This window comes from Crinia signifera, chromosome 9 (assembly GCF_055691185.1).
Source record: "Crinia signifera chromosome 9, ASM5569118v1, whole genome shotgun sequence".
Lineage (NCBI taxonomy): Eukaryota > Metazoa > Chordata > Amphibia > Anura > Myobatrachidae > Crinia > Crinia signifera.
This window is the reverse complement of record NC_139225.1, coordinates 16786259-16806928: the sequence shown is the minus strand read 5'-3', so window position 1 is coordinate 16806928 and position 20670 is coordinate 16786259. Positions and strand designations below refer to the sequence as shown.

Below are 20670 nucleotides of genomic sequence, written 5' to 3'. Positions count from 1 at the left end.
CACTAGGGGGAGGGGAGGTTAGGATTGGGCACTAGGGGGAGGGGAGGTTAGGATTAGGCACTAGGGGGAGGGTTAGGATTAGGCACTAGGGGGGAGGGGAGGTAAGGATTAGGCACTAGGTGGGAGGGGAGGTTAGGATTAGGCACTAGGTGGGAGGGGAGGTTAGGATTAGGCACTAGGGGGAGGGGAGGTTAGGATTGGGCACTAGGGGGAGGGGAGGTTAGGATTAGGCACTAGGGGGAGGGGAGGTTAGGATTAGGCACTAGGGGGAGGGGAGGTTAGGATTGGGCACTAGGGGGAGGTTAGGATTAGGCACTAGGGGGGAGGGGAGGTTAGGATTAGGCACTAGGGGGAGGGAAGGTTAGGATTGGGCACTAGGGGAGGGGAGGTTAGGATTGGGCACTAGGGGGAGGGGAGGTTAGGATTGGGCACTAGGGGGAGGGGAGGTTAGGATTGGGCACTAGGGGGAGGGGAGGTTAGGATTAGGCACTAGGGGGAGGGGAGGTTAGGATTAGGCACTAGGGGGAGGGGAGGTTAGGATTGGTCACTAGGGGGAGGGGAGGTTAGGATTAGGCACTAGGGGGAGGGGAGATTAGAATTCGGCACTAGGGGGAGGGTTAAGATTAGGCACTAGGGGGAGGGGATTTTAGGATTGGACAATAGGGAGGGGATAGGGTTTCAGTACTCACTGCCGGAAGCACCACAGGTTCGGCCTATAGTTATTACGACATCATCACCGGTGCAGAGGACATCGTACCAGTAACTCGTCATTCCTATAGACGTTCTAATGATGACATATCGTCTGTGTCTACATAATGCATCCAGTGTATACATGCCAGGCGGTGCTCAGTCTGAGGCATATTGGACTTTCCTTGCATTTTATGTCTACAGAGAATAACGTTGTCACTATTGTAACAGAAACGGGAGCTCGTACAATATAAAACACATTTAATCATTGTTATAACAACAAGAGGCGCTCGGCCCCCCATTACACGCTTCTCGTCTTGTGTTCCCCCATGTCCGTTATCTCGCACACGGAACACTGATTCAGTCTCTGAGAGGAACGTATAGCGCAATGTGAATAAAACCGCGGATCCCCCCCAACGTGTGGATGTGTGCTATACGACAGGCGGATATTTAGTCCAGTAATGTCTCCATGTTGCCGGAGTCCCCTTACTCCGCCATCCAAAGCTTAAACGTTCTGTCAAAGGAACAGGTGGCGATGAGTTCTCCGTCTGCGGAGATGTCCAGGCCCATCACCTTCCCCTCGTGCCCGGCCAAGGTCTTCAGTGGAGACCACAAGGGCTGTGTCCACACTTTGGCAGTGTTGTCATAGGCTCCCGTCAGCAGGTAATGACCATTTGTGGCTGTTGGAGACCAGATGATAGATTATTATATCCCAGACAAAGAACATGTGTTGTGGGCTCAGGGGGCCATTACAGGGATTGTTCTACACACAGTGCGGGTCCCTCAACTTGGCCCTCCGACATATACTCAGTGCTACTCTACTAACTTGTTAGCCCTGTGGGTGGAATCATCAGTAATGATACAATAGCAGGGCACCGCCTCCTCTGGGCGGGATCAGTAATGGCACACTAGCAGGGCACCGCCTACTCTGGGCGGGATCAGTAATGACACTAGCAGGGCACCTCCTCTGGGCGGGATCAGTAATGACACTAGCAGGGCTCCGCTTCCTCTGGGCGGGATCAGTAATGACACTAGCAGGGCTCCGCTTCCTCTGGGCGGGATCAGTAAATGACACTAGCAGGGTACCGCCTCCTCTGGGCGGAATCAGTAATGACACTAGCAGGGCACCTCCTCCTCTAGGCGGGATCAGTGAATGACACTAGCAGGGCACCGCCTCCTCTGGGCGGAATCAGTAATGACACTAGCAGGGCACCTGCTCCTCTGGGCAGAATAAGTAATGACACAAGCAGGGCACCTCCTCCTCTGGGCGGAATCAGTAATGACACTAGCAGGGCACTGCCTCCTCTGGGCGGAATCAGTAATGACACTAGCAGGGCACCGCCTCCTCTGGGCGGGATCAGTAATGACACCAGCAGGGCACCTCCTCCTCTGGGCGGGATCAGTAATGACACCAGCAGGGCACCTCCTCCTCTGGGCGGGATCAGTAATGACACCAGCAGGGCACCTCCTCCTCTGGGCGGGATCAGTAATGACACCAGCAGGGCACCTCCTCCCCTGGGCGGGATCAGTAATGACACTAGCAGGGCACCTCCTCCTCTGGGCGGGATCAGTAATGACACTAGCAGGGCACCTCCTCCTCTGGGCGGGATCAGTAATGACACTAGCAGGGCACCTCCTCCTCTGGGCGGGATCAGTAATGACACTAGCAGGGCATCGCCTCCTCTGGGCGGGATCAGTAGTGACACTAGCAGGGCACCTCCTCCTCTGGGCGGGATCAGTAATGACACTAGCAGGGCACCGCCTCCTCTGGGCGGGATCAGGAATGACACATTATCAGAGTTCTACTTACGCTGGAACTTTACCGCGCTGACCAGGTTCTGGTGTGCTGGGATAGTATAGATACAGCGCCTCTGCCGCAGGTCCCACACTTTGCAGGTGTTGTCGCCGCTGCCAGTCGCTACATGGAATCTGCAATACAGCGAGAAAACATGACAGGATAGCAAGTGCCTGCGATCATTGTTTGTCCAAGTACTACTACTAGCCAAATATTCTATACGTGTGCAGGTATATACTCATGTCCCCAGTTATACTATGGCGCACAGAGACCACCAACATATAAAAAGCAAAAGGACGACATTTACTGTAAAGAAAAATATAGACAAAGAAGGAACGGGCGAAGATTCTGCCACCGGCCCAACTAGGCATCGCAGGTTCCTTGGCGCACATAGCACAGGACTGTTAGGTGCTGTCCCCGCACCTCTGTATCATGCCCTTGTCTCCTTACCCATTGGGTGAGAAGTTGATGCTGTAGATTTCTTTCAGGTGACCTTCCAAGAACATGATGCAGCGACCGGTCCGCAGGTCCCACACCCGGCCGAAGGCGTCCAGACCTCTGCAAAGAACATCATGTTGTGATACGGTTTCAGAATCAACTGGCACCAGCGGATCTGTACAATGCACGTCACATGGAATTATGTGGGCTGCGGGGCAATGCGAGCAAGTGCGGCTATAAGCACATGCAGCCTCTCCGGTCGCGCTGATAGTCCGTTCGCAGCCGCGCTGTCCTGCGCAAAAAAAATCAGCGAGCATATGGTGCAATCGTGCTGCAAGGAGGGACCATTGCATTAACGATTTGCCCTCCTCATGGCTAAATGAGCGGAACCTTAAGGCAGATTTCAAATAAAGCAACTGAAAAGGTTAGAAAAATAGGTACTCTTTACTTAGAAGGGCGCACATCTCGGGCATCTCGGGGATTGAATGCACTAAAAAATCGGGTGCGATCAACCGACGAGATGCCCGAGATTTCCCATAGGGAACAATGTTAAATGTCTCAATTGACCCGATTTTCCTGTTCAATGCCTCAATTGACCCAATTTTTCCATAGGAAACAATGTTAAATGGGCCACAGAGGCCAAATAGGCACCCTGAAGTGAATAATGGCCACCCGAATTGTTAACGCCACCCCACGATCAACGTCAACCCGAAGCGTGGCGAGCGCAGCGAGCCCGCGAGGGGCGGCGGTACGCGTCCTACGACCTTTTCATACCCCCACTATCCACGTCGGCGTGGAGTTGAGAATAGAAAGTGTGGCGAGCGCAGCGAGCCACCGAGCCCGAAGCGTGGCGAGCGCAGCGAGCCCCGCGAGGGGACCCGGATACCTTCACAGGTATCCGCGTCCCCTCGCGGGCTTCACAGCTGTCCGCGTACCCTCGCGGGGCTCGCTGCGCTCGCCACGCTTCGGGCTCGGTGGCTCGCTGCGCTCGCCACACTTTCTATTCTCAACTCCACGCCGACGTGGATAGTGGGGGTATGAAAAGGTCGTAGGACGCGTACCGCCGCCCCTCGCGGGCTCGCTGCGCTCGCCACGCATCGGGTTGACGTTGATCGTGGGGTGGCGTTAACAATTCGGGTGGCCATTATACACTTCAGGGTGCCTATTTGGCCTCTGTGGCCCATTTAACATTGTTTCCTATGGAAAAATCGGGTCAATTGAGGCATTGAACAGGAAAATTGGGTCAATTGAGACATTTAACATTGTTCCCTATGGGAAATCTCGGGCATCTCGTCGGTTGATCGCACCCGATTTTTTAGTGCATTCAATCCCCGAGATGCCCGAGATTTTTACTAACGATGCCCACGATCAAAATCGTGGGCGCCCTTCTAAGTAAAGAGTACCGAAAAATAAAAGCGTCACAAGGCTGACGAGGCAAAACATAGAAGTGGGCGTCACAATCGCGCAGGAGCAATCTGCAATGACGGTGCTGTAAGCCTGCTGCAGGGCTGCACGGAAACAGGGTTCTGTCCGCCCAGCTCCTGCGCAAGCAGCCCCTTCAGACCAGGCTGAAGTTATGCCACAGCCGACCTGCTGCCATACGCTCACATGACAATATAGGTGTCTTACCCAGTGCCAGCTAGGGACCCGTCCAGGTGGAAGGAGAGGTCGTACACCCCCTTACTGTGCCCTTCCTGATGCAGAATCTCCTCCTGAGCCTCTAGATCCCACAATCTCCACGACCGGTCGTAGCTGTATTACCAGGAGGACAGAAAGAGAAACCCGTCAGTCTGACCGCCGTCAATCTGCTGCCCCGGCAGTCAGCGGCTCACACACTAGATTCCTTACCATGTCGTGCCCAGAAATCGCCCGGATGGATGCCACATTACTCTCGCCACCCTCATTGTGTGACCTTCTATGTCCGCAACTGGCTCATCGCTGAGGGAAAGAGAGACACAATTATGTAAGGGCGGCACACAGGGGCCCACGGGTACAGAAAATTGGGTCTTTAGGAAGAAGTGCCAGGCTGGTGCGCTCTCTGCTGGGGTGCAAGCAGCGCTGCCCACCGTGCCCGTACTTAACAGTATTGGTAGAGGAGAAAGGCACCTGGTCGGTAGCATGGCAGGCGAAGTGGGTCACGGTCAACCCTCTGCCATAGAGGGACAGTACAGTGTGACTACTCCAGATATCACAGTCACAACTGTAGTTTGTGTAGATTTGTTCTCTCTCTCTCTGAAGTTTTATAGAAATCAGATTAGATTCCTTTTTATTTGTAAAGGGCTCGCTCATCTAGGCCCCCCTCACCGCAATCACATAACCCAAATCAGCACACGTGTGCAGGTGTCATACGATCTGGACCCACTGCTCTGCTGCAGAGCCCACAGCTGTGCCCCTGCCGTGCTTTAAGGTGGCCATACACACGCAGATTTATCTTCAGATCTGTCTGGTTGGAACAAAAACATGGTTCTGGATGAGAGCAAATGACAGTTGACCATTTGCTTGGAAATGCTGGAAAACTGTTACAACTGTCACTCATCCATAACCATGTTTTTGTTCCAACCAGCCAGATCTGAAGATAAATCTTACTAGTGTAAGGGGGCCCCTTAAGATTTCCATTCCATGGGTAGCCAGTTCATGTTTGCAGGCAATGGGCGATGTTCATGCCACAGCGCGATTATCGGCAAACTGGACATGTGCGAGGGTTCCGCTGCGATCCCGAAGAACCTTGTCGCAGTGTGATTGGCAGGAAATGGACGGAAAACTCAGTTGTGTCATGGTGAATTAGGACGTGCAGATACACTAGATGAATCTGCTACTGCTGTGACCAGCCAGCGTAGCCGCAGACCACGCCTTCGCTTCCATGGTCTCTGTAATTGCGTATGGGCATCAAATGTGCGCGCAGTTGCGCTGTGTCCCGCCGGCGTCTCTAGCTAACATGATCAGCTCCATAGCTTGGAAAATCTCCTGACAAACATGAATTAGGCCCAATGCTCGTGGCGATGGGGCCATTGCAAGTGGCAGCCGAGGCTGGTTATGGGGAGGGGGCGGCAATGTGCGCACAAAGCATTTTGGCAACCGATAACGTCAGTGAAGTATAAAACCACCAACAACATATTTCCCCCATTGCTGCAACGTTGCGATAGTGCAATGATGCAGAAGATCCGTCTAGTTGTGCTCACGGCCGGGTCCTCAGTCTGTACTGCAGATAGTCCGCATGCTATTCCCAGGCTCCCACAATCCCACGGAGGGTTAGGTGTTGATTCCCCTTCGCTAGTACACAGCACCTGGCGGCTCATCGCTTACTTGATGAGAAGGACACACAGGGACGGCCACATGACAGCAGGGACTACGGGTAGTGTGCCACATGGACCCAGGGGTGTCAGGCAAATCAGATTCCCCCAGGGAGGGATGACTCACCAGGACAACCACTAGGATCCTACGAGCTGGGGTAATTACTCCTTGAGAGACAGAGGCTTACTACATAACGAGCAAGAGAAATACTGATCACGCAGTAAGAGCAGAGCCTTTAATTAGGATCATGAGGCAAAGACGTCTCTGCCAAACTATTGCTGTTCAGGAAGGAGACGGATTACGGCAGATGATCTCATGTTTCTGGGTCCAGACCATTTATAACCGATCCATAGAACCCGATACAATGACCTGCGCAGGTCGGACCTCCCGGCCAGAGCCACTGGTTATCGCATGCAATCTGACGTTCTGGCTGCTGGGGCCAGTGACGTCTCCTCCATGGATGCAGCCACTGGCATTGTTACAACAAGAAATTGGGGGTCAAAGAGACCCCGTTTTCTGCAACACTGGCTACTGACGCTCCTTCCCACACAGCAGATCATGGGGCAATGCAGCTGTCGTCGCAGACAGAACCAGCACTGGGGTAGAACAAGCATCGGAGATGGAAGAGAACCACCAGGCCTACATACATTTATGAAGTAGGCCCATGTCCCATTGGTGCATCAAAAGCAAACACAGGGGGCTGTATAGCGGGGGGGGGGGGGGGGGGGGGGGGTCACTCACCTCTCTAGGTTCCACAGTTTCACAGAGCCGTCTGCCCCGCAGGAAGCCAAGTTGACGTCTTTCTCATCCAGAGACAAAGTGGAATTGGGGTGAAAAACGATGGCTCCCACATTTGTGTTGTGTCCTGGAAAATGAAAGAGTAGGTTATGACTTGCTTGGGATAGGCATATTGATATCCTTACAAAAAAATAAGGATCAAATATGGTTTGAGGTAACATGTTTAAAAAAGGGGCAGACTAGGATGGGCCAAGTGGTTCTTATCTGCCGTCACATTCTATGTTTCTATGACTGACACCCGTACTATCCAACCCGAAGCCACATGTAAACCTGTACATTGCAGGAGTGACTAGACTTCTACCGTACGTACGTGACTCTACTGCACCCCGCACGTTTCTGGTCTCCTCCCACTTCCCGCTATACTGTGCTGGTGGATGGGTCACTAAGTGGCTGTCTGTGCTCTGTATCTATACAATGCATTCTGGGATTACCTCTCGCCCTTATCTTTCACAGAATCAATCCCAAAGCTCCCATAACATTTACCTCGCAAAGTCCGTATAGGGTTACAATCCGGCACTGACCACAGTTTGCACAGTCCGCTCCTAGGAAGATAAATGAGAGAAGAGATCAGCATTGGGCTAAATGAGGGCCCGGACAGCCGCACATACAGGGCATCCGCAGTAGATGTTCTGTTCCGCTACGTTCTCATCAGCTGAAATGCAGCATCTTACACACAGGACTATGGACGCCTGATATTACACAGGAGAGATACCAAGGTTTGTTCTTATTTCAGGGAAGGTGAAGGTTTGGGAACATGCAGACGACACCTCTACCTGGTTCAGGAGAGGCCAGTATTTAGGATGTACGGCTAGAACGATGTACACAAGTCTGGGGTTGTATGTGTATTTGGGGTAAGAGATGAGGTTTATCAGTTCCCAGAGACCATGAATATACAGGGAGAGTACACATAGGACCAGCCCTGGGGGTCCGGGCCCCCAACACTTACCAACACGCCGTGGCCAAGAGTTTAGAGTTAGGACTAAAATGGCAGAAAGACAACGGACGGTCATCTCCAATTTGGCTGCAAAAGTTGTTCAAGGACTGAGAGTACAAAGAACAAAGAAAATAGAGTTAGTATCAAATACACAGAACTCACCCGAACACACCTAAAATCCATCCAGAAACTGGTAACAGCCATTATCCCGCCATATTGCACTACGCGGCAACAGCGCCGTTATCCCGCGATATTACACTACGCGGCAACAGCCGTTATCCTGCTATATCACACTACGTGGTAGCAGTCATTATCCCGTGCTATTACACTACGCGGCAACAGCCGTTATCCTGTGATATTACACTACGTGGTAACAGCCGTTATCCTGTGTGCCATGCGCCATTTGCCATAAGTCTGTACTTGTACCCCGATTTTCAGAGATGTTATACAGAATTAGGCATAGGCCCCTTGTACATTAGTGGGTGTTCCTGGGAGGTAACCGGGGGTGACAAAGATGCACAGCCGCAGTAACTGCACCTGCCATAGCGCTGATGTGTACAGACGCAGTAACTGCACCTGCCATAGCGCTGATGTGTACAGACGCAGTAACTGCACCTGCCATAGCGCTGATGTGTACAGACGCAGTAACTGCACCTGCCATAGCGCTGATGTGTACAGACGCAGTAACTGCACCTGCCATAGCGCTGATGTGTACAGACGCCGTAACTGCACCTGCCATAGCGCTGATGTGTACAGACGCCGTAACTGCACCTGCCATAGCGCTGATGTGTACAGACGCAGTAACTGCACCTGCCATAGCGCTGATGTGTACAGCCGCAGTAACTGCACCTGCCATAGCGCTGATGTGTACAGCCGCAGTAACTGCACCTGCCATAGCGCTGATGTGTACAGCCGCAGTAACTGCACCTGCCATAGCGCTGATGTGTACAGCCGCAGTAACTGCACCTGCCATAGCGCTGATGTGTACAGCCGCAGTAACTGCACCTGCCATAGCGCTGATGTGTACAGCCGCAGTAACTGCACCTGCCATAGCGCTGATGTGTACAGCCGCAGTAACTGCACCTGCCATAGCGCTGATGTGTACAGACGCAGTAACTGCACCTGCCATAGCGCTGATGTGTACAGACGCAGTAACTGCACCTGCCATAGCGCTGATGTGTACAGACGCAGTAACTGCACCTGCCATAGCGCTGATGTGTACAGACGCAGTAACTGCACCTGCCATAGCGCTGATGTGTACAGACGCAGTAACTGCACCTGCCATAGCGCTGATGTGTACAGACGCAGTAACTGCACCTCCATAGCGCTGATGTGTACAGACGCAGTAACTGCACCTGCCATAGCGCTGATGTGTACAGACGCAGTAACTGCACCTGCCATAGCGCTAATGTGTACAGACGCCGTAACTGCACCTGCCATAGCGCTGATGTGTACAGACGCCAGTAACTGCACCTGCCATAGCGCTGATGTGTACAGACGCAGTAACTGCACCTGCCATAGCGCTGATGTGTACAGACGCAGTAACTGCACCTGCCATAGCGCTGATGTGTACAGACGCAGTAACTGCACCTGCCATAGCGCTGATGTGTACAGACGCAGTAACTGCACCTGCCATAGCGCTGATGTGTACAGACGCAGTAACTGCACCTGCCATAGCGCTGATGTGTACAGACACAGTAACTGCACCTGCCATAGCGCTGATGTGTACAGACGCAGTAACTGCACCTGCCATAGCGCTGATGTGTACAGACGCAGTAACTGCACCTGCCATAGCGCTGATGTGTACAGACGCAGTAACTGCACCTGCCATAGCGCTAATGTGTACAGACGCAGTAACTGCACCTGCCATAGCGCTAATGAGTACAGACGCAGTAACTGCACCTGGAGATGCGCTCTCAGGACAATGGAAATGGGAGCCTCAATTGTCTGTATATTATCCACGGCATGATCATAAGACATAGACGTGACTGTGGTAAAATACGTTCCTGCCTTAGAATTGGGCCCTTTTATTATTGGTCTTCGCACCCGTTATACTCACACTCAGACACTTGTCCAGCTCTTGTTTCTGGGAAGTCCTGGTGGATTCTGGGATAGTCCTGTATTCCCGGGCGGCTTCTAATCGCGTCAGTGCCCTGGAGAGAAGTGTATTAAATGCACATCATAAATTTCAGGAGACCGGGACAAAGTTCTGTACATCCGACTATAGGTTTGCCGCCGGTCTGGGGAACAACGAACATGACAAAGTGCCCAGTTCCTCAGACAGACTTTACCCGGAACTTGACGTCTATTTCAGTCACACATACCGTGGTAGGGAATATCGTGCGATCCACAGGCGGGCGGCTTTTAGAGAGCTAGGGCCCTCATGGTACCAGGTCTGTTGATACTGAAAGATAGATTTATAATATTTGTATATATATTCCATTCAAAACTAAAACTCATTTTTTGCTGGAGCACAAAATCAGTGAAATACAAAAGAAGAAGCCAGTTACCACAAACACGGTACTTGCGCCATAATTACCCACTGCCGCCCATGATGGCTGGGACGGTCCCACACCACAAACCTCTTTTCCCTTACAGCTCTGCCTGTCCAATGCGGGCAGCGAGTGTCATTGCCCATCTCCCATGACCTCTCCATTCATATTAATGGAGAGTCCAAGAGCAAGCCCATAGAAATGATGACAATCGATTTTATATATAATGCACTAGATGTAATCAGGTCACCAGGTTTAGTTATATAATAGTGTTCATTCTAGCACCCGCTATCTTTGAAAACCCATGCAGTTCCTCTTCCCTGCCTGGGGTGTCGCTGTCTGCTGTAGTGCTTTTAGCGCAGTGTGGTCTGTATATCAGCACTGATATGCAAACCAGACCTGCGCTAGAAACACCACAGCAGACAGCGACACCCCAGGCAGGGAAGAGGAACTGCATGGGTTTTCAAAGATAGCGGGTGCTTGAATGACCACAGGAGAGTGGCTCCTGATGACAAGCACGGCCCCATACTCAGTCCTATTAGGGATGCTGCTTTCAAAATTGCTGCTGCCTCACGCTTCACTGCAAGATACCATGTAATATGCTTCGCTTTACCCTGACTTTCTACGACAGTAACCTGGGACTGGTCATTATATAGCACTGAATTAGTCATTTTCAATGTATATTTTAAAGCTAAATTTGTTAAATTATTATTCTCTGAAACATTTCACAAACTCTTTTACACAGCACAAGTCGGCAGAGGTCACCCAAAGAGCCCCCACCACAGAAGCCTCAATGCCAATGAGGGGGGTCACTCGAACAGCCTCCACCACAAAAGCCTCAATGCCACCGAGGGCGGTCACCTGAACAGCCTCCACCACAGAAGCCTCAATGTCACCGAGGGCAGTCAACGGAAGAGCCTCCACCACAGAAGCCTCAATGCCAATGAGGGGGGGGTCACTCGAACAGCCTCCACCACAGAAGCCTCAATGTCACCGAGGGCAGTCAACAGAAGAGCCTCCACCACAGAAGCCTCAATGCCAATGAGGGGGGTCACCGGAAGAGCCTCAACCACAGAAGCCTCAATGTCACTGAGGGCAGTCACCGGAAGAGCCTCCACCACAGAAGCCTCAATGCCAAAGAGGGTGGTCACTCAAAGAGCCTCCACCACAGAAAACCTCAATGCCAATGAGGGTGGTCACTCGAAGAGCCTCCACCACAGAAAACCTCAATGCCACCTAGGGCGGTCACCGGAAGAGCCTCCACCACAGAAGCCTCAATGCCCCCGAGGGCGGTCACCGGAAGAGCCTCCACCACAGAAGCCTCAATGTCACTGAGGGCAGTCACCGGAAGAGCCTCCACCACAGAAGCCTCAATGTCACTGAGGGCAGTCACCGGAAGAGCCTCCACCACAGAAGCCTCAATGCCAATGAGGGTGGTCACTCGAAGAGCCTCCAGCACAGAAAACCTCAATGACACCGAGGGCGGTCACCGGAAGAGCCTCCACCACAGAAAACCTCAATGCCATAACTAAACACCCCCTCTACCCAAAGCAGACCTGCCTAGATACTAAAACCTAGAACATTCTCTTTTTAAAAAAAGAATAAAAAATAAAAAATCTACCTCATCGCTTGACGCCTTACTCTTCTCTTCATCTTTCTTCGTCTTCTTCAAGGCATCCGTGCCAACTACTGAGAGAACATTTCGCAACCTGGACAGAATATTATAAAGATAATGTAAAAACAACAACGTAGTTTAAAAAAAAATAAAAAATTATTTATTCAAACAAATCTGGTGTCGTCAGATTTCACCGTCCAGGGCTGCAGGAGAAATTAACTTGCGCTCACCTCTCTCTCCTCTCTGCAGGTCCTTCACCGAACAGCGTTATCGGCTCTCCAAGGGCTCTCAGACAGGCCTTCACCTCCGAGTCATCAGTGGACACATTGATCTGCCTCGCTCGCTTCCTGCGCTCAAACTCTGCGAGGACCTCCGCTTGCCTCTCATTGATGTGCTCCTCAAGGTCAAAGGACTCTCCTGAGGGACATAGAAGAGGTTTTGGAAAATGCCATCTGCTGGATTTATGTAATATTATCACAAGTATTTAATCCACAATCAACTTGTGTTGCCTATATAATAATGCGTTACGAACTGTCCTCAGACTGCTGCATTAGACAAACCATAGCTGGCTACAAGTGGTAAGAAATGGCACAAAAAGCTTGTAGACGGTCTATGACCCGAGGGCCTGACTCCAATCTGTATGCACATCTACACTGCTGCGATTCTTCAGCTTAGAGACATGGGGAGTAGCCACCTTGACTAATGGCACGCGAGAGCCTAACGTCCGGAGGACAGAGTTGGAGAAATGACGCAGTTTTCATCTGAGGACCTCACCTCCACCAATGTTAATATTCCCGGAATCAATTCCAGACCTCGCGGTTACTCTGCCCAGTGAGGATTCTCCTCTAGCCAGACGCTCCTTCTCCTTCTCTGCCAGACTCCCGTAGAATATACGGGACTTCTTCACCACCGGGGCGCCTTCATCGTCCGACATGATGGAGTCTGTGAAAAGAAAGTGACATGATGATACACCAGATGTACAGGGGCACCAGGCCCCACATGTACAGTGGACCACACGTACAGGGTGCACCGGGCACCACGCCTGCAGGGCACCAGACTTAAAGGGCACAACATGTATAGGGGGCACCACATGTAAAGTAGTGTTCATTCTAGCACCCGCTATCTTTGAAAATCCATTGCAGTTCCTCTTCCCTGCCTGGGGTGTCGCTGTCTGCTGTGGTGTTTCTAGCACAGGTCTGGTTTGCATATCAGTGCTGATATACAGACCACACTGTGCTAGAATCACTACAGCAGACAGCGACACCCCAGGCAGGGAAGAGAAACTACATGGATTTTCAAAGATAGCGGGTGCTAGAATGAACACTATAAAGGGCACCTGATGCACAGGGCACCAGACACACACACATACAGGGCTCCACACATACAGCGGCAGCACGGACGGTGTCATGGTTAGCATTACTGCCTCACAGCCCTGAGGTCATGGGTTCCATTCCCACCATGGCCCTGTGTGGAGATTGTATATTCTCCCAGGAACTTGCGTGTATGGGGAGGCACACACATACAGGGCACCACACCAACCGTAAAGGAGGCACCAGGCACACACATACAGGGCACCACACCACATGTAAAGGGGGCACCAGGCACACACAAACAGGGCACTACAGTTATAGGGAGTACCAGGCACACACATGATACAGGGCACCACACCACACACATGCAGGGCACCACAGTTACAGGGGGTACCAGGCACACACGTACAGGGCACCACAGTTACAGGGGGTACCAGGCACACACGTACAGGGCACCAGACCAACAGGGTACACCGGGCACAACACTTTTCCACAACTGTCTCAGTCTGGCGATGTTGGGAGTTGTAGTTCCCTCGTACTCACCGTATGCGCAGCCTCTGTTACTTCGACACCGAGCGGCTGCTGCACGTTCCGGGCACTGCTTCCGGGTCACCAAGCGGAAAAGACCCGGAAGTGGCAGCAGTGCATGCTGGGAGCGGCGGAGAGCGGAGGCAGAGACTAGGTAGGTATAATGTAGTCTGTGACGTTACTCCGGGGATCCTGTGCCACTACCCACCACCTCCGTCCTCACTGACCCCTCTGTGCCAGTCACCTCCCTCCTCACTGACCCTCCTGTGCCAGTCACCTACCACCTCCCTGACCCCCCCCCGTGCCAGTCACCTCCCTCCTCACTGCCCCCCTGTGCCAGCCACCTCCCTCCTCACTGTCCCCCCATGTACCAGTCACCTCCCTCCTCACTGACCCCTCTGTGCCAGTCACCTCCCTCCTCACTGACCCCCTTCTGTGCCAGTCACCTCCCTCCTCACTGACCCCCTGTGCCAGCCACTTAACTCCTTACTGTCCTCCCTGTGCCAGTCACCTCCCTCCTCACTGACCCCTCTGTGCCAGTCACCTCCCTCTTCACTGACCCCCTCCTGTGCCAGTCACCTACCTCCTCACTGAGCCCCCTGTGCCACCCCACCTACCTCCTCACTGACCCCCCCCCCCCTCCCAAGCACCTCCCCTCCTCTCTGACCCCCCCTCCCCCCCCCGGTGCCAGTCACCTCCCTCCTCACTGTCCCCCCTGTGCCAGCCACCTCCCTCCCTACTGTCCCCCCATGTACCAGTCACCTCCCTCCTCACTGACCACCTGTGCCAGTCACCTACCTCCTCACTGACCCCCCTGTGCCAGTCATCCCAGCACCCCTCTGAGTACTGCACCCTGTGGTTCCCCCAGTGCCCGGCTGAGTGTGGCACCCTGTGGTTCCCCCAGCGCCCGGCTGAGTGAGGTACCCTGTGGTGGCCCTGCTGCTAGCCCAGCACCCCTCTGTGTACTGCACCCTGTGGTTCCCCAGCACCTGGCTGTGTGCAGCGACCTGTGGTTCCCCCAGCGCCTGGCTGAGTCCTGCGCCCTGTGGATCTCCCAACGCCTGGCTGAGTGCTGTGCCCTGTATTCCCCTTTGATTGAACACTGGTTTGGGGATCTCCATTATGTGATGATCCCTATCTTTGGCTGAGCATCATCACACAATCTTTGTACAGTAACGCCTAATCTCTCTCTAGGGTGTAAGATGCTGCGAAGGAAGCCAACCCGCCTGGAGCTGAAACTAGATGACATTGAGGAGTTTGAGAGTATTCGAAAAGATTTGGAGGTGAGAACCAACCGTGTCCTAAGCCAGGGGGTGCCACGTGTTGGGCAATAAATTCTGTCAGTCTTTAAAACTGGGAACACACTAGATGATATATCCCAACGATCCAGACAGATGAAATGACAAGTTCTTCAAATAGTCTAGTGTGTACGCACTATGGGCCTCATCCCCTTTTACACATTATACCACACACCGTAATACCCATTACACATTATGGCATACACCGTAATACCCAGTATACATGATGGCACACACCGAAAGTTGTCAGAGGCATGTCCACGCTGTGTAAGGGCGCACAGTGCCACACACAAAAAGGGCAGGGTGTATATTGAGGTTCTCAATATCCCCCTATGCGTGCTCCCAGAGTCTGCTGCATCTTCATGTCAGCCGTACATACTGCTCAGAGGGTATCGTCAAAGACTTCCTGCAATCATGAAGTGTGCGCGCACTACCTGATGTATCGGTAATAACCAAATACTGCACAATGTACTATTTAGTAGTTTGTCCGGGAGTTCAAGGTGCTTTCCTGCGTGTGAGTCGTAGGGTCAGTAACTAAAAACTTCACCTTGTATCCAGTGTCCCCTCAAAATTCTGAATTTAAGGCCCATTTATTTTATAATATTTGCGGCTGATTCAGGGAAGGGGGGAGTGTTAGCGTCCTCTGCATGTATTACAAACAGACCACAGGGGAGGAATCTGCAATCCCTCTCCCCCCCCCCCATCTGCAGCGCCATACTCCATACATTTCTATGGGGAATGTAATGTCACCTGATGTGTCAACATCTGGTCCCAGGGTATGTTTTTTAAACACAATTTTATTGCAGTTTTGTGTCATAAATACAACAAAATAAATGAATAAAACAATTATTATAACAGAGATGTCACGTGGTTAATTTCAATGCATCAACATTGGGTTATTGAAGATGACAGTGCACTTGTGGTATTCGTGTTAGCGAGAAGCACTAGTAACAGGTCATCTCAGCCATGAATCTAGATGAATCGCACCCTGCGCCGATCCATCAGAGGGCTAGCTCATCAGAGCAGATCTATTTGGTTGTTCGCATATCCCGTCTTTGGTGTTCCAAGCGTCAGGTCAGGAGCATGTAGTATAACCTTAGAACAATTTTGTTCAGTAGTGATGCAAAGTATGTCAGTAAAGTCCTTGCCACCACCTACAACCCTCTCTCTTCCTCCACTGCTCCTTATCTCTCTTCACTGATCTCTATCCACACTCCCTCCCGTCCTCTTCGCTCCACCGCCGACCACCACCTGACCTCTCACCTTATCACCTCCTCCCATTCCCATGTCCAAGACTTCTCTCGCGCTGCCCCCCTGCACTGGAACAACCTCCCGCCACCCATCAGGCTTTCTGATTCCCTTACCTCCTTCAAGCGCTCCCTCAAAACCCACTTCTTCCGACTAGCCTATCCCTCCTCCTCCTAACCTCTTTTGCTCCTCCTATCCTACTTACCCTACCCCTCCATCCGTTCCTACTGATCCTATAGTTTTTGTTCGTCCACCCACCTCCTTTTAGTCTGTTAACTCTTATGAGTAGGGTCCTCCTGCCTCACGTACTCACCCTACCTCTTTACCTCACCTGTGCTCCAGTCCTGTTCTTCCCTTCCTCTACTTCATCTTCAATCTCCTCGACGATTTCGACACCTACTTCTGAACTGATGCTGATTTTAGTTCTACCAGCTATACCCCTATTTATGCTGTATTTTATCAACACACCCTGTACGTTACCTTGTATTTTTTTTTTGTTTGCTATATACGGCGCTGCAGACACTTTGTGGCGCCTTATAAATAAACGTACTGCTACATGGTGACATTTCCATATCAAACTGGGTTACTGGCATTTTGAGATGGCGGTAGCGTATGCTAGCCAATGGGCTACAGATAGCGTGGACCACACTGCCCAGCTGGCAGTGCAAACAGCGCATGCGCAAACCCTGGCACAGCAGATGGCAGGGACATACATTTGTCCTTTAGGCTGGCATATTGCAATGCGATATTGGGTGGTAAATCCCGCTCAGATCTAATTTCATATGGAATCCTATAATATTTGGGCCACTTAGTTGTGTAACAGTGACACCTAGTGGCGTGCAGCAGTACGTGGTGAATTAGCCCATAGTTTATTCAGCAGGGCAGCTGTTTGAATATTATATTTTTAGGCCCCTAGGGTGAGCACCTGCAAGAGGTTAGTTTTATACCAATTCCATATAATAGAGAGGTACTGTTACCTTATTATTGGGAATACTGAACAGCTCTCTGACTATCAGCTGGTGTCCTCTCCCTTTTCATGCAGAGCCGGAAGAAGCAGCGCGAAGAAGTGGATCTGTCGGCCAGCGAGCCAGATAGCATGGTCCCTCTCAGCGTGGACTCAAAGACGCGGGAACAGACCATCCATGACCGAATCGGTTACAAACCTCAGCCCAAACCCAACAACCACACCACACAGTTTGGAAACTTTGAATTTTAACACCCAGCAGCCATTGTTTGTGTGGGCTCCTGTGCCAGTACAGACCGTGCCTTACCTGCGTCCGTGTTATCGTTACCAGCGACCCTGGCCTGCTGTGGAGAGAGAGGATTTGTGGGCAGTGAACGAGTCTGGCCACAGGACTGCGGAACATATTCTCCCCAGCCACGGACACTAATGATAAACCGGGGGAGCATTTTATTGTTTATGGAGAATTATAATAGAGACCATTATTCAGCGTGGTCAGGACAATGTCTGGGGACCGTGCTGCCAGAAGGACGCAGAATAAACAGGGTCTGAGCAGAAGTGACCTGACTGGGCAAGGGTTAAAGATCAAAGTTCACAGTTGTGACTGGGTTTAAAAAATGATATCGCAGTGCGGTAACCGGGATTATACTGGTCTGGCTGATTGAAGAACAGCCCCTGTGGGTTAATGCGGGTCGCAGTCTTTGATCATGATGCGTCTCGTGATGTTGGTACACCTGGCAAGATGGCTGCCTCCGGTGTGTGTATGTACTAAGTGCACCGTATGTTCATTAAAAGAGTTTATTTCTTTATATACATGCAACGAGATCAAATGAGTGTCTGAATCCCAGTCTGGAGAGCAAAGAGACTGATTCCCTCCCCCCCCATAATTTTCCTTAAAGATCTTGGCGTCCTCTGATTGGAGGTTGGGTTTGTTGAAACTTAAATCTAAGTTTCAGTGTACAAATAAAGAGCCTGTATTTATCCTGCACAGAAACAATATAACTCACCAAACCTAACTCTCTTTGCACATGTTACATCTGCCCCACCTGCAGTGCAGCATGCTTTTGCCCATTTTGAGAACAAATTTGTCTTGCAATAAGATTTTTATTAGGCTCATGGAGTACATGCCAGCGGCTATTGTGACAGGATGGTTCTGCCACTTGGTCTTGGGTCTGCATGTATTGTTATTAACCTGTTGCTGACCAGTCCTGCTGGCAGTACTTCCCACCAGTTGTAGGCAAGGTTCTATATTCACTGTGGCTCTGACCGCTTTAAATGGGCAATGGTAATAAATGGTAAACCAGCCTGATTTTGCATTTATTGCTGCCCTTTTAAATCCAGTGGTCAGAACATCTGAGCGTCAAGTGCTTTAAAAAGCCGCTGTCTAGTACATATGCCCCTTGGACTGTTATCCTGGTGGTATTTTGCCACCTTACCCTAAAGTGTAGAGTTAAAAAAATACCTGCGGTATAATTGTCCCATGGAGTTAATTGTCACATATAATTGTTCAGATGACTACTCTAGGGCTTCTTGGCAGATTATAGTCATTGGCATACTATGTATTTATTCCTCAATAGGTTTTTACATCTTCTTCAGATCTGAGTGTTCTTTGTTCTTCATGATGAAGCTTGCATAAAAAAAAAATGCTGTGGCCAAGCAGCTTGGTTTTGAAATGCTTTCATTGAGCTCTGTTCGACTCTAAATTATGATGTCAAATGAAGAATATTGAGTGCTCCAGAGTTTATCCAGGTGTATGTTACTAAAGTAGTTTTATAGTCATGTAGAAAAAGTTCCAGATTGTTTTTGTAGATTGTGTTGATCGGTTGCAAAAATGTCTGAAATGTGCTTGATGAAATAATGAGAACCTCGGGCGGCATCTTAATTAAAGGGGGAGGACCTCGGGCGGCATCTTAATTAAAGGGGGAGGACCTCGGGCGGCATCTTAATTAAAGGGGGAGGACCTCGGGCGGCATCTTAATTAAAGGGGGAGGACCTCGGGCGGCATCTTAATTAAAGGGGGAGGACCTCGGGCGGCATCTTAATTAAAGGGAGAGGACCTCGGGCGGCATCTTGCAGGGGGAGAGGACCTCGGGCGGCATCTTGCAGGGGGAGAGGACCTCGGGCGGCATCTTACAGGGGGAGAGGACCTCGGGCGGCATCTTACAGGTGGAGAGGACCTCGGGCGGCATCTTACAGGTGGAGAGGACCTCGGGCGGCATCTTACAGGGGGAGAGGACCTCGGGCGGCATCTTACAGGGGGAGAGGACCTCGGGCGGCATCTTACAGGGGGAGAGGACCTCGGGCGGCATCTTACAGGGGGAGAGGACCTCGGGCGGCATCTTAATTAAAGGGGGAGGACCTCGGGCGGCATCTTAATTAAAGGGGGAGGATCTCGGGCGGCATCTTAATTAAAGGGGGAGGACCTCGGGCGGCATCTTAATTAAAGGGGGAGGACCTTCGGCGGTATCTTTAATTAAAGGGGGAGAACCTCGGGCAGCATCTTACAGGGGGAGAGGACCTCGGGCGGCATCTTACAGGGGGAGAGGACCTCGGGCGGCATCTTACAGGGGGAGAGGACCTTGGGCGGCATCTTACAGGGGAGAGGACCTCGGGCGGCATCTTACAGGGGGAGAGGACCCCGGGGCGGCATCTTGCAGGGGGAGAGGACCCCGGGGCGGCATCTTGCAGGGGGAGAGGACCCCGGGGCGGCATCTTGCAGGGGGAGAGGACCCGGGCGGCATCTTGCAGGGGGAGAGGACCCCGGGGCGGCATCTTGCAGGGGGAGAGGACCCCGGGGCGGCATCTTGCAGGGGGAGAGGACCCCGGGGCGGCATTTCAGAGTAGGCACCACATGGAGGTTTTTGCTATAACCATTTCTGTATGGGACACAGTTGTTAGGTCGACATATGAAATAGGTTGACATGTATAAGGTTGGAAGGTAGATACAAGCATTAGGTAATCAATGGGAAGGTTGACATGAGATTTTTAATTATTTATTTTTTAACCAAATTGTGCCGACAGGCGGTATTTCATGCCTTACCCTCCACTACGGCGTGGAGGGAGAATATAATGGGGTAGTTGTTTCCTAGCACGGCACCCAGATTTTCTACGTACGCTAACGTAGTGAAATCGCATCGCATTGCATGCCGCTATATAGTGACATGAGATACGTGCGATGTGATTTCACTCCCGCTCACTGTTTACCTCATCTGGGTCAATGTTTACCCTCACTGGTAGTCCCGCCCCCTGTCACATCCTCACAGAAATCACTTTGT

General features: G+C 51.6%; 2 protein-coding genes across 3 annotated transcripts; one reads left to right on the top strand and one right to left on the bottom strand.

Moving 5' to 3' along the window:
* Positions 1-931: 931 nt before the first annotated feature.
* Positions 932-14051, bottom strand: PRPF4 (pre-mRNA splicing tri-snRNP complex factor PRPF4). 2 transcript variants are annotated; one of them, XM_083161185.1, is made up of 14 exons: positions 13904-14051; positions 12825-12992; positions 12281-12467; positions 12057-12144; positions 10268-10347; positions 10003-10096; positions 7956-8050; positions 7493-7551; positions 6953-7076; positions 4769-4858; positions 4550-4672; positions 2933-3040; positions 2498-2616; positions 932-1367 (listed from the first exon to the last, which is right to left on the bottom strand). In XM_083161185.1, the coding sequence occupies exons 2-14, from the start codon at positions 12982-12984 to the stop codon at positions 1174-1176; spliced, it is 1521 nt and encodes a 506-aa protein (XP_083017311.1). In that variant the 5' UTR covers positions 12985-12992; positions 13904-14051; the 3' UTR covers positions 932-1173. The 2 variants fall into 2 exon arrangements, with proteins under 2 accessions (XP_083017311.1, XP_083017310.1); XM_083161184.1 differs by lacking the exon at positions 13904-14051 and adding an exon at positions 13810-13888.
* Positions 13894-18204, top strand: CDC26 (cell division cycle 26). The gene is made up of 3 exons (XM_083161186.1): positions 13894-14042; positions 15083-15171; positions 17477-18204. Exons 1-3 carry the CDS (start codon positions 13907-13909, stop codon positions 17648-17650), a joined length of 399 nt encoding a protein of 132 aa, XP_083017312.1. The 5' UTR covers positions 13894-13906; the 3' UTR covers positions 17651-18204.
* The last annotated feature ends 2466 nt before the right edge of the window (positions 18205-20670 follow it).

Coding starts and splice junctions, on each gene's coding strand:
- CDC26 (XM_083161186.1), top strand. CDS start 13,907: ATGCGCAGCCTCTGTTACTTCGACACCGAGCGGCTGCTGCACGTTCCG. Junction 14,043..15,082: donor AGAGCGGAGGCAGAGACTAG/GTAGGTATAATG, acceptor ATCTCTCTCTAG/GGTGTAAGATGCTGCGAAGG. Junction 15,172..17,476: donor GTATTCGAAAAGATTTGGAG/GTGAGAACCAAC, acceptor CTTTTCATGCAG/AGCCGGAAGAAGCAGCGCGA.
- PRPF4 (XM_083161185.1), bottom strand. CDS start 12,984: ATGTCGGACGATGAAGGCGCCCCGGTGGTGAAGAAGTCCCGTATATTC. Junction 7,077..7,492: donor CCCTATACGGACTTTGCGAG/GTAAATGTTATG, acceptor TTCATTTTCCAG/GACACAACACAAATGTGGGA. Junction 2,617..2,932: donor ATCAACTTCTCACCCAATGG/GTAAGGAGACAA, acceptor GCTGTATTGCAG/ATTCCATGTAGCGACTGGCA.